Source organism: Bubalus kerabau, chromosome 17 (genome assembly GCF_029407905.1).
Source record: "Bubalus kerabau isolate K-KA32 ecotype Philippines breed swamp buffalo chromosome 17, PCC_UOA_SB_1v2, whole genome shotgun sequence".
NCBI lineage: Eukaryota > Metazoa > Chordata > Mammalia > Artiodactyla > Bovidae > Bubalus > Bubalus kerabau.
In genome coordinates this window covers 5,912,430-5,925,838 of record NC_073640.1, presented here as the reverse complement: position 1 = coordinate 5,925,838, position 13,409 = coordinate 5,912,430, and the positions used below count along the sequence as shown (strand labels likewise).

At 41.4% G+C, this 13,409-nt stretch overlaps 1 protein-coding gene across 5 annotated transcripts in view; it reads left to right on the top strand.

Moving 5' to 3' along the window:
- The first annotated feature begins 4,497 nt into the window (after window positions 1–4,497).
- The window catches only part of CFDP1 (craniofacial development protein 1), a 105,702-nt gene continuing 96,790 nt past the window's right edge, over window positions 4,498–13,409 (top strand). For 2 of the 5 annotated variants that reach the window (XM_055554046.1, XM_055554044.1), the window contains exons 1-4: window positions 4,498–4,713; window positions 8,920–9,037; window positions 10,984–11,200; window positions 11,500–11,624. In XM_055554046.1, coding sequence (XP_055410021.1) covers window positions 4,650–4,713; window positions 8,920–9,037; window positions 10,984–11,200; window positions 11,500–11,624 — 524 coding nt within the window. In that variant the 5' untranslated portion in view covers window positions 4,498–4,649. The remainder of the gene's footprint in view (window positions 4,714–8,919; window positions 9,038–10,983; window positions 11,201–11,499; window positions 11,625–13,409) is intronic. The other 3 variants (XM_055554047.1, XR_008704512.1, XM_055554043.1) reach the window with 3 other exon arrangements.

Below are 13,409 nucleotides of genomic sequence, written 5' to 3'. Positions count from 1 at the left end.
CAATTGACCTCAATTCTAACTCTACCCACACATAGCACCAGATTCTACCTGTTAAGTACTTAGTCCTACCAGACCAGCCCCCACTCCAGAATACAGTTCCAAGTCCCAGTTGTTACCTGTGCTTCTGACTGATAAGTTGGGTTCTACTAATTTGTTAGACTGACTCATAGAACTGAGGCATTTTACTTACTAGATCACTGGTTTTTCATAAGGATATAGCTCAGGGAACAGCCAGATGAAAGAGATGCACAGGGCTATGCATGGGGAAGGAGTGTGGAGCTTCCATGACCTCTCCACAGGCACAGTTCTCCCTGAATTTTCACATGGTCACCAACTGGGAATCGCTCAACCCTGTCCTTTGGGTTCATCATTACATCATTACATTGCATGATTCATTAAATCACTGGCTACTGGGGAGGGATTCAGCTTGCAACACACTGCACCTCCCCAGAGGTGGGGCAGGGGAGGGCTATAGGGGGCTTGGGAACTGAAAGTTCAATCTTGTAATCACAAGGTTGGCTCTCCTGGCAACCAGCACCTGTCCTTTGCTGCTGCTTAAAGTCACCTTCATATAACAAAACACCTTGATCACTCAATATTTCAGAAATTCCAGGGTTTTGGAAGATAACGAGCCAGGAACTATGGATGAAGATGGAGTGTATGAGAAATTTTGGTCATCTCAATGACCAAATGTATATTTCTTTAAAATCAATATAATAGCTGGTGACCTATTATAATTGATGGAAAATGCTTTTCAAGTCCAAAAGTATATGTCTTTAAGCTGGATTTGGCCTGCTAACCAATTTTAGACCTCCTTACTAAATAATTTAACACGATAGAAAATAGTTTCCTGGTTACCCTTAAAGTGGTCAGAATCTGAACAAATGTATGGGGTGCTGGTAAGCTGTGAAGAGGAGAATGGGAGAAGCAGGGTGTTGGAGGAAAGAGACTGCTGAAGAACTCTGGGGTAGCCTTTTCCCCAGACTCAGATCCCAGGGATGGGGAAAAAGCTACATCCCAGTTTGTCATCGCTGGGTTTAACTACGCTGTCCAAGGAAGATGAGACAGAATGATCAACTCTCAAATATTGGGTCTTAATTGTACATCTATTTTTCTGTTCTCACATAAGAAAGATTTATTGAAATGAGGCATAGACTTAAATGTAAGAACTAAAGCAATAAAACTCTTAGAAGAATACAGGAGTAAGTTTTGTGATCTTGGGTTAGGCAAAGGTACATTAGATACAACCCCCAAAACACAAGGGACGTTAGAAACCAGGTAGACGGGACTTCATAAAAATTAAAAATTTTTATGCTTAAAAGGATGCCATTAATGTGAAAAGATCCCCACAGAATAGGAGGATTACTGCCTCCCAGAGTTGCAGTATACAAAATTTTTAATCTGAGAGAATGAGAAGCATTACATATGGTAGTACTTCCATATGTATTAGCTTGAAGGAAATGGTGTGGATGATGTTTGATTTCTAGAATACAGCTTACCCTTGTAATTATGTCTCTAAGATCACCATATATACACAGTTGACAAAAATACAGGGTTGAGTTCCTGTATGTTTCTGAGAACCTATAGGTTTTTGTCAACTGATGAGTACATAACCTTGTTTTACCTGTGTTTCTGTTCAAAGATACAATTTAATATATCATTTTTATAAATAATGATATACAGTATTTATAATGAAACGTTTCAATGAGTATTACTGTGTTATGAGTAACAGTGAGATTGTGTACCTTAATTCTCCCCTGAGTCATACATAAACATACTCGTCTGTATAGTCATGCATATAAAGTCCTGGGAAGTGAAAAATTAAGCATTTAAAGCTTTATAAAAGCATTACCTAATATTTTCCTATTGATGGAGCTACAGGCTGTACAGTGATGCAGTGCACACTATGGTCAAACCTCTCCTCTGCACTCATGACCCAGATAAGCACGATGGTGTGATCATTCACCTGAAGCTAGACATCCTGAAATGTGAAGTCAGGTAGGCCTTAGGAAGCATCACTGTGAACAAAGCTAGTGGAGGTGATAGAATTCCAGTTGAGCTATGAAAGTGCTATGGAAAGATGATGCTGTGAAAGTGCTGCACTCAGTATGCCAGCAAATTTGGAAAACTCAGCAGTGGCCACAGGACTGGAAAAGGTCAGTTTTCATTCCAATCCCAAAGAAAGGCAGTGCCAAAGAATGTTCAAACTACCGCACAATTGCATTCATCTCACTTGCTAGCAAAATAATGCTCAAAATTCTCCAAGCCAGGCTTCAACAGTATGTGAACATCTTCCAGATGTTCAAGCTGGATTTAGAAAAGGCAGAGGAAGCAGAGATCAAATTGCCAACAACCGTTGCATCATCGAAAAAGCAAGAGTGCCAGAAAAACATCAACTGCTTTGTTGACTGTGCCAAAGCCTTTGTGTGGATCACAACAAACTGGAAAATTCTTCAAGAGATGGGAATACTAGACCACCTGACCTGTCTCCTGAGAAATCTGGATGCAGGTCAAGAAGCAGCAGTTAGAACTGGACATGGCATAACAGACTGGTTCCAAATAGGGAAAGGAGTATGTTAAGGCCGTACATTGTCACCCTGCTTATTTAACTTATATGCAGAGTAAATCATGCAAAATGCTGGGCTAGAATCAAGATTGGTGAGAGAAACATCGATAACCTCAGATACACAGATAACAGCACCCTTATGGCAGAAAGCGAAGAAGAATTAAAGAGCCTCTTGATGAAAGTGAAAGAGGAGAGTGAAAAAGCTGTACTATAAAGAAAGCTGAGCGCCAAATAATTGATGCTTTTGAACTGTGGTGTTGGAGAAGACTCTTGCGAGTCCCTTGGACTGCAATGAGATCAAACCAGTGAATCCTAAAGGAAATCATTCCTGAATATTCATTGAAAGGAATGATGCTGAAGCTGAAGCTCCAATACTTTGGCCACCTGATGCAAAGAGCTGACTCATTGGAAAAGACCCTGATGCTGGGAAAGATTGAAGGCGTGAGGAGAAGGGGACAACAAAGGAGGAAATGGTTGGATGGCATCACTGAATGGATGGACATGAGTTTGGGTAAGCCCTGGGTGTTGGTGATGGACAGAGAAGTCTGGCATGCTGCAGTCCATGAGGTTGCAAAGAGTTGGACAGGACTGAGCTAGAGAACTCTGATACAAGGGCTGGATGAGAGAGGTAGTATTCGTTGGCATGAAAATAACTTGTACCTTGGTGTGGGGATTTTTGAGTGTCCTACAGTGGGGCATTATGCAAAATCAACTAAATCTTGAAGGAAAAGTTTCTGCCCTGGAGACAGTATTCAACTTCTGGTAGACTGACATAAGGTATGGTTCATGCTTTTCCTTCTAAGTAACTGAACTTGAAGCTCTATACCAGTAGGGGTTTGCACTTAAAGTCGACCTTAGCATTGGTGCACAAAATTAAGGTTTCATATTCCTGGAATGATTTAAAGTCAGTGGCACTGGAGGCTATTCGCATTATATAGGTTCTTTTAACAACATCCCTGTAAAATAAGCCAGTTTCATAAGCGTTGAAAACCTGCTCTTTCATATATCCTCTTCCTGTGTAACAATTAGAAGTATTGTTTGAGTTCCGCAGCTTCCAGATCTGCAAAACTTGCCCCACCTGCAAAGTTAACACTACAGATAACCATCCTGACTTTTGAAATGTGCAAGCCTTCCAGCACCAGTGGAGAGGTTCTTAGGCTTTTAGTTTCACAACAATGCTGTCCACAAGACCTTTTTTTATCAGTTGTCATCTCATGAATCCACAAACTGAGCCGCTTTTCCATCTATTCCACAGCTTCCTCGCGCACTATGGATGTCATTTTAGCACTTTTCGGAGCAGCTACACGTACGGATCAGCGAATTTCCTTTCATTTTTCTTGATGTACCGCATAGTTGATTGAATAAGATTGAACTCATGGCCAAGAGCACTACAGCTCATGTCTGAACGAAGCTTATCTAACACACGTATTTTTCTCCATGAGGTACATCAGCCTTCTTGTGCTTATGAACATTAGGCAGCACCCCAGCACTATGCTCAGGGTCGTTTTAAACAGCGAAATCTCTAACAGAGAGCCCAAAGATGAAAAACCGCGGCAAGAAATAGACCGCGAATACGACACTTATTTACACTTCTAGAGCTGAAGTAATATAGTGGATCATGTGCTTCCAATCTCGACGACCCACCACTGGTTAACTCAAAATTTTCTCTCTGCGCATGTCCGCAAGTAAACCCAGAAAGCACCGAAATTTTTTATTTTGGGGGTGACAGTAAATTTTCACAAGTAAGCGAGTTCAAAAACGTCAGCTACTGAACAAAGGTCGGCCGTCTTCCCACAGGCAAACAAATTTTGCTTCAAGGAGACATCCTCTCAGGCGAAGCGGCGGAGCGCTGAAGACTACTCGTCCCAGCATGCCTCGCCACAGCAGCGAGCCCGCGTCTGCAAGCCCGAGCCTCTGGCCCGGAAGTGTCGCATTGGGTGCGCGTAGCACGCGTTGCGCATGCCCCACGCTGCGGGGGTCCGCCCCAGCCGCCGCCTCCTGTCTCGCACCACTACTCTCTATCCCTAGAGCTTTGCCGTTGGGCACAGCTGCTTCGCCTCTGTAGACCCTGCGCGATAGCGACATGGAGGAATTCGACTCTGAAGACTTCTCCACCTCCGAGGAGGACGAGGACTACGTGCCCTCGGGTGAGCGACTCCGCCTGAGGCGAGAGGCGACTCGCCCCGCCCAGCGACTCACGTGAGGCGCGCTTTGCCCGTCGTGCGTGGGCCCGGTGGCCGGGCAGCGCTCGCCTCAGGCGGCCCCGCCCCGCGCCCTCGCCTGCCGGCCGGCTCTGCGCAACCCGCGTGGCCCTGGTTGCGTCCGCCGAGGCGTTTTGCGCAGCGGCTCCTGGTGGCCTGGATTGGACCGCCGCCCCACCTCGGAGGGCGGGAACCTGCAAGTGAACTCTGACGCTGCGGGTCGTTGGGCATAGCGTTTTCTCACCCACCCTGAACTCTTCTGAAAGGCAGACCTTACGTCCCCAGGGAGTTGCTAACTGGCGTGTCCCACATATAAGCTTTTCACTTTCTGTCCTTAGAAGTGATGATTGTTTAAAAGTTAACATAATGATGCCCTTTACTTCTTAGCAAAGATTGCACTCATTGCTGTCTTTTCAGACCTTAGTTGTAAACTTTTTGTGTAAACCCGGGCTAAAATGTCACCCAGACCTAACCCGTCCGCCATCCTGCGCTTTCCACAGGCTCCCCCATCTCATTAGATGTATCTGCTGGTACAATCGCTCAGGTAAAAGCAAAACCGAAAAACCCCGTCGGAGTTGACCTTACTCTCACTCTTTTGATCCAGATAATCATTCAATTCTGTTTGAGTCCACGTGGAAGATTCGTTTCTAATCACTCCCTCAGTAATCTCGCCCTTACTGAGCTTCCATTATCACTAAGACTCTCCATAGCTTCCCAACTGGGTTACCAGGTTCCGTTCTTATCCACCAACATTGGTCTTCCGATATTGGCCAGTGTGATCATTTGAAAACTAGTTTTCATATTAATCAAAAGTACCGTGTTAGTCGCTCAGTTGTGTCTGCTTCTTTGCGATCCCATGGATTTTAGCCCACCAGGCTCCTCTGTCCTTCGAATTCCCCAGACAAGAATACCGAATTAGGTTGCCATTCCCTTCCCCAGGGGATCAAACCCGGGTCTCCTGCATTGCAGGCAGATTGTTTACCGTCTGAACCCCGATGAAGCCAAAAAGGTGGCATGGGTATGCTTAAAAATAGTCAATCAAGTATTAATGAAATACTTTGAATCTGAACCTTTTCCATCACCTATCATCCCTGTCAGTTCTCTCTAGAAGAGACTGCTTTCTTTTAAAATTTGGTATTTCCATTGTTTGTTGACCTAACTGATCCATGTTAGGTCTTCTTTTAATACCCTCTTGAGTCTTTCTCCTCACTGCCAAAACATAGACTTTTTCAACTTCAGACCCTTCCCAAATCCCCAGCCTGCCAATGTTCCTATGTCTAATTTGGGTTAGACTGGTATTGATTCCTTTTTTGTAATGACTTTGTGGACACCAGGTTCTTGGCTGAGTCATGTTCTATATGTAGTTATTGCTTTTCTTGAACTAGATTTCTTTGGAGTGAATAATTGCCATTTTGTTGTTGTTTAGTCATCTGTGTACTTAATACTGATTTGATCCTAAACTCTTAAAATTGTCTAAATCATCCTTCAAGACATTTTGATATATTAAATAATCATTCACTTTTTTGAAGTCCCTCTTTGTCTTCTGACCTGCTCGGATTTGACTTGGCTTTACCATTTTTACACTTAAAATCTTCCATCCTGACCACCACTCTGGATGTTCCTTTCGTCTCCCTTTTCTTTTGGATTCTTTGTTTCTTGGGTCCCGTGATGTCTTCATTCTTGGTGTGTTCCACCAAAATGAGAATAAATCCTCAAATAGCTTATTGAAGAAAGATGGATGATAGAAACTTTTTTTGTGTGAGACCATGACTATCTAAAAATAAGTAGGTGGCCCTCAGACATTATTAATAGTTTTGTATGGAGTTCTGTATTCTATAATAGTTTTCTATCTGAATTTTTAAGGTATTTCTCCATTATTTTAAGAAGTCTCTTGTTGCTAGTTTTTACTCATTTCCATAAAATTTGTTTGTCTCTGGAAGCTCATAGAATCTTTGTTCCTGATATTTTCTGATACTTCACAGTGATATACTGTACCTTAGTGTGAGTCTGTTTTCATCCATTGGTCTTGGCCTTATGGAACTTTTTAAATTTGGGAAGGGGACTGTTTTCTCCATTTTATTTTTTTGGAATCATTGTATATTTACTCTTATGTTGGGCTTCCCTGGTGGCTCAGCTGGTAATGAATCCACCTGCAACGTGGGAGACCTAGGTTCAGTCCCTGGGATGGGAAGGTCACCTGGAGAAGGGAAAGGCTACCCACTCCAGTATTCTGGCCTGGAGAATTCCATGGACTGTATAGTCCATGGGGTGGCAAAGAGTTGGACGCAACTGAAGCGACTTAGCAGCAGCAGCAGCAGCAGCAGAGCAACTTTCACTTTTCACTCTTACGTTACCTTATGGACTGGAACTCTCTTTTCTTCCATTTTGATCCTCTATTTTCTAACTCTGATTTTTTTTTCTTTATGTGAATATTGCAGTATTTCAATATCCTCCTCTCCTGTTGAGTTTTTTTCTCTTTCCATATTTTTTCTATGTTTTATGGCTTTTATTAACACAAATACAATGTGTACACAAGCCGTCTGTGTGTTTTCTTTTCTGTATGGCCTGGAATTGGTGACTTGGATGGCCCTCTTTCCACCATGACACTGAATTTCTTGTAGATGTTGGGTGCAGTCTCAGCACAGTAAGATTTGTTGCACATCAGCAGTACTTCAAGCTCTTTGACATTGTAGACCAGGAACTTCCGAAGCCATGGTGCGGCATGTGCTTTATTTTCTTGTTGTCCTCATCACCAGTATTGGGCATCAAGATGTGACCCTTGAATATTTTTAATTTTTAATAACTCTCTTTGTTGTTCGAAAACTTTTAAATAGCATCATGTTCTTGTTTTGTGAGTGCAAGTATCTTATTACTATATGGATATTAATTATAAAAATTTTTTTCCCTAGTTTTGTGTCCTCTGAATTCCTTTCTGTTTTTAGTCTTGCCTTTGATATTAGAGACTTTCCTCAGTTGTTTGGTGGTCCTAGTTCACTGTACATTAAACCTTTAATAATTAAATGGATCTGGAGGAATGTTCAAAATACCACTCTTTGTAACAGCCCCAAACCAAATATCCATCAATACAGGAATGGGTAAATAACTTGTGGTATAGTCATATAATGAAATAATATTTAGGGATGACAATGAATAAGCTATACCTCCATACAAAGTGAAATAAAAGAGTTAGTTGCTCAGTCGTGTCTGACTCTTTGCGACCCCATGTACTGTAGCCTCCGTCCTTGGAATTCTCCAGGCAAGGTGACTTACAAATAAAATGTTGAGTGAAAGAAGCAGGATGCAAGAGTTCATAATGTAGGCGTCTGCTTAAGGCTCAAAAACAGATAAAACTAATCTATTTCATTAGAGTTCAGGATAATGGTTCTTTGGGGGATGTGGCTGGTAGCTAGTGATTGCAGTAGGGCACAAGGGACTTCTGCAAAGCTGTTCATGTTCTGCTTCAGTTGGGTCTAGTTAAACAGGAGTGTTCAGTTTGCATAATTTCAGTGACCTGTGCATTAGCTTGTGTGCTTTTTGGTATGTTACACTTGCAGTAAAGCTTATGTGAAATAAAAAAGAAAAAAATTGATTGAATCTCTGTGTGTACAGGATTTGTTGACTGGTACCCACAGAAAGTGATCAGACTAGTCATCCAAAGAGCACTTTTGTTGGGGACCCTGAATGTCAGTGTCTGAAGATGGGAAATTGACATATTTGTTTTTTCTGTCTAACCTGAAGTTTTTAAGCCTCTTTCTAAACCTCTGTTATTGATAAGAGAAGATACTTTTGGTTACTTTTGAAAGATATCCATGATGAGGTAGAAACATCAGTTTCTTCTTTGAAAAGTGACAGTAGTAGATTTGGAATTTCTATTCATTCAGCATATAGTTGTAAAGACATGCTGATCCATGTCCTCATGGTGGGTGGAGCATAGCAGAAATTGCAAATATAAGTAGAGTGAGTTAATGGACTCTCCTGGAGGCCTGGAGTAGGGGAACTTATCCTAGTCTTCAGGAACAGGGAGGACAGCTCTCAGAAAATATTTTAGTCTGGTGAAGAACAAAGGAAAGTACTAGTTTTTCATAATGAAAATGTGTCATCTTCATGTGAAAACCTTTATTCCTGTCTGACCACTGTGTTATGTTATTTCAGGTGGAGAGTATAGTGAAGATGATATAAATGAATTAGTGAAGGAAGATGAAGTGGTTGGCGAAGAGGAGACACAGAAAACCAAAGGGACAAAAAGAAAGGCTGAGAGCGTTCTGGCCAGGTGATGCTGCCCTCAAGGCCCTTAGAAGTCAGGGGCTGTTGACACAGCCATCCAGATTGCTGGCATTGGTCTGATGACAGATTTCTTGCTGCCAGTCTCTAACGTTTTTCTCATTGAGGGAAATATTTGGTGACCTTTTAGGATTAAATTCTTATTCTCTGGTAAGCTTTAATAATTTTTGAACTTTAATTAAAAAAAATTAATAGGTAATATGTGTACCTGATTTAAAATGCAAAACTGGGGTATCCCCTGGTGGTCCAGGGGTTAGGACTCCATGCATCCAGTGCCAGGGCCTGATTCAGTCCCTGGTTGGGGAACTAAGATTCTACAAGCTATTGGTTGGCCAAAAAGAGAAAAGAAAAGCTCAATTACTAGAAAAAATATGTATCCCATTCCTATTTCTTATTGCTTTGTCTCAGAAGAATTACATTGCCAGAAATAATTCTCTGTGCGTGCCATGTTCAGTTGCTAAGTCATGTCCAACTCCTCACAACCCCATGGACTGTAGTCGGCTAGGCTCTTCTGTCTGTGGGATTTTCCAGGCAAAAATACTGGAGTGGGTTTGCCATTTCCTCCTCCAGGGGAATCTTTATTGACCCAGGGATTGCATTCCAGTCTCCTGTGTCTCCTGCACTGGCAGGCGATTCTTTACCACCGAGCCACCTGGGAAGCCCCTCATTCTATGTATATATATAAGTGTGTATTTTGTATTTCCTACTTTTTAAATTTTTTTTTGCCACACAGCTTGTGGGATCTTAGTTCCCTGACCAGGGATTGGATTCATGCTCCCTGCAGTAGAAGCGGGGAGTCCTAACAGTGAACCAGTAGAGAATACCCTGTACCTCCTACTCTAAAAAAAAGTATGAATAGTAGTGTAGTCTGCGTATCTTTTGTCACTTTCCTTATTTCACACCTTGGTGATGATGCTACAGCAGTACATTTAGCTGTACCTTTTTCTTTTTGGTAACTGCATTGTGTTGCATTTTATGGATAGACTCTACTCTGTTTAAACATTCCTTGAGAGACCTTTAGATTGTCCTTATCTTTACTACAGCAAATAAGACTACAATGAATATTCTTTGTCTTTGTACCCTTGTATATTTATAAGATCATGGAGAAGTAGAAGTGTTTGACCCAGGGTTATATGTAGTAAAATATATATATATAATGGTATAGGCAAATTACCTTCTATAAGCCTGGTACTAAATTGCACTCCCAACAAAAAAGTATGAAAGTTCTCACAAGTTACTTAACTCAGATAAGGGAGTCTTTCAATAGAAGTCTTTTATTCTTTTTGATTGGTGTTTCTGTCTTCCTGGGCAGTGAAGCAAAAAGCAGATTGTAGAAGAATTTTGAGTATTAGATGATTCACTTGAAGTCAGAATAGTCTTAGGAAACAGTTTGCTCTTTTAAGTCTTGGCTCAATTCTTTTGTCCTTGAGTTTTTCTGTATTCCAGCTTTCATATCTTCAGAAAGTTGGAAGAAACATGGATTCTCTACTCCCCATTCCCTCAGAACTCGAGAAAGAAACAGTGTGACTAAGTCTGAGGCTCTCTTCAATATCTGTTCTCTAAATGGAGTGACTTTTAAAAGTATCTGGCATATATATATTCTTAGAGCCCTCTTTTTGATTGAGGTGATTTTCGGTGTTTTCTTGGTGAGACTAGCTAGTCCTAATTCAGAAGTAGAAGAGTAGATTTTAATTCTAAGTGTTTTTGGAAAATGGTAACTCTAAGAGCTCAGTTCTTTTTTTCTTCCCTAAAATCTCAGCTTAACCTCTCCCACTCACCATGTCACACAGTGAGGTAAGTAGTCCTTTAAATCAGTCGTCCCTATTTAAAAGTTTTCTGAAGTTTCCAACATGTTTGGAATTCAGGAAAGAATAACTGAAATTATTTTGCCTGTTTGTCTTATCTTTCTTCTTCCTTCTTACTGTTGGTGACTAGGAAGAGAAAACAAGGTGGCCTCTCACTAGAAGAGGACGAAGAGGATGCCAATGAGGAATCCGGAGGAAGTAGTGTTGAGGAGGAAGATGCAGCACCAGGGCAGCAAAAAGGCGTTGAGTCAGAGGATGCCAGGAAAAAGAAGGAGGATGAACTATGGGCCAGCTTCCTGAATGATGTAGGCCCAAAATCAAAAGTGCCCCCAAGTACACACGTTAAAGTAAGTTAACTGGTGAATAGGATGAATGCTTCTTGGAAATTTCCCAGAAAATTTACAAACCGAGATTTGAGGCTTACAGCAGAAATCTGATTAGCTGCTTTTTAATAGTAGCTCTGCTAAGTGAAAAGCAAAGCATTCCCTGTGGGAGAAAACATAAGCTTTTCTAATCATATCAATTCAGTGAGTATTTAAGTGTTTAGAGATGAAACACGTGTTAAGACTATCCGGGAACAATATATTCGGGTGGATCTTTTAGTTTTCATCCTAATGTGAAATTTATTACACTTTTTTTTTCATAGACAGGAGAGGAGACTGAAGAGACAAGTTCAAGTCATTTGGTCAAAGCAGAAAGGCTAGAGAAACCTAAAGAAACAGAAAAAGTTAAAATTACAAAGGTGTTTGATTTTGCTGGTGAAGAAGTCAGGTAAGATGAGATTCACAAACTTCAAACTTAGTTCTTTTTTTTTTCCCCCCCAAATTAGTTCTTTTTAAAAGAAACATTTTTCTTTTAATATATATTTTATTTATTTTTTTGCTGCGCTGGGTCTTCGTTGCTACATGTGAGCTTTCTCTTGTGCGGTGCTTGGGCTTCTCATTGTGGCATCTCTGGTTTTGGAGCGTGGGCTCCAGAGTGCGGGCTCATTAGCTGTGATGCACAGGCTTAGCTGCCCCTAGGCATGTGAAATCCTTCTAGATCAGGGATCGGACCGGTGTCCCTTGCATTGCACGGTGATTCTTAACCTCTGGACTACCAGGGAGGCAAGCCCCTAAAAAGGAACATCTTTCTAAATGATGTTAGACATCTGTCCTCTTTCCAACCTATCTTAATATTTTGGATGAGTTATATTTGAACTCAAGGAAAACAGTGGCTCCATTAATCATCAGGGAGCAGGAGAATGTCCTTTCATGTGTGGTAATGTAGTTTTGGGGCAGCATGGAGTGATTGGCTGAACGGAAACAACAAACTGTGAGCGCTGTTTGCTTCCACTTACTCACCGCCGTGCTTTGCGTCTGGGCTCTTTCTCCCTTCAGTACTTTCCCTGACTTTGAAGTATAAGCCCCAATAAAACGTTTGAAATCCGCTGACAGTTTAAAGTACTAGGAGAGAAGTTTGATTCTGATGCTGTTTCCTCATCTCTGTTATTTTTTTCAATTGATTCATAGATTTGTTACTAGTTTAGCAAAACAGTACAGGCTTAATACTTGGGTTGTTTTGGATGAGAGCCACATGCCTAGAATTTTCCTCTTTGCCATTTTTAAAAAATTTAATATGAAAACAGTGGATTTGTAATTTAGAGCTGCTGCTGCTGCTGCTGCTGCTGCTGCTGCTGCTGCTGCTGCTAAGTCGCTTCAGTCGTGTCCGACTCTGTGCAACCCCATAGATGGCAGCCCACCAGGCTTCCCCGTCCCTGGGATTCTTCAGGCAAGAACACTGGAGTGGGTTGCCATTTCCGTCTCCAGTGCATGAAAGTGAAAAGTGAAAGTGAAGTCGCTCAGTTGTGTCCTACTCTAGCGACCCCATGGACTGCAGCCTACCAGGCTCCTCCGTATGTGGGATTTTCCAGGCAAAAGTACTAGAGTGGGGTGCCATTGCCTTCTCTGAATTTAGAGCTAGAGGAGAACAAATGAATTGCCTGCCAATCAGTAATGTTATTTTCCTTAAAGTTGATGTTCTTGAATAATATATAATTTCCAACAGTTGTTTCATTTAATGAAAATATATCTTGGAAAAAGTTTTGGCATTGTTTTATAAATGATGTGAAGGAAAACTTGTATTATTTTTTTGTTGATGGTGGTTGTGGCTATTTTTTTAATTGGAATACAGTTGATTTACAATGTTGTGTTACTTTCTGCTATGAATTAAGTTACACATATATATATTTCCTGGAGAAGGGCAAGGCAACCCACTCCATTATGTTGGCCTGGAGAATCCCACGGACCAGATGATCCTGGCAGGCTACAGTCCATGGGGTCACAAAGAGTCGGATACAACTGAAGCGACTTGAGTACTCAGCACATGTACATAGATATTTCCACTCTTTTTGTGTTATTTTTAATTTTTTTTTCCTCCTTTTTTCTTCTCAAAAATTTTACACTTACAGAAGTGTTCTAAGAATAGTATTACAATGAACATCCATATGCCTGTCATACTGATTCACCACCTGTAAATGTTTTGCCTGTTTCTCCACCATCTGTATCTGTATTTCTC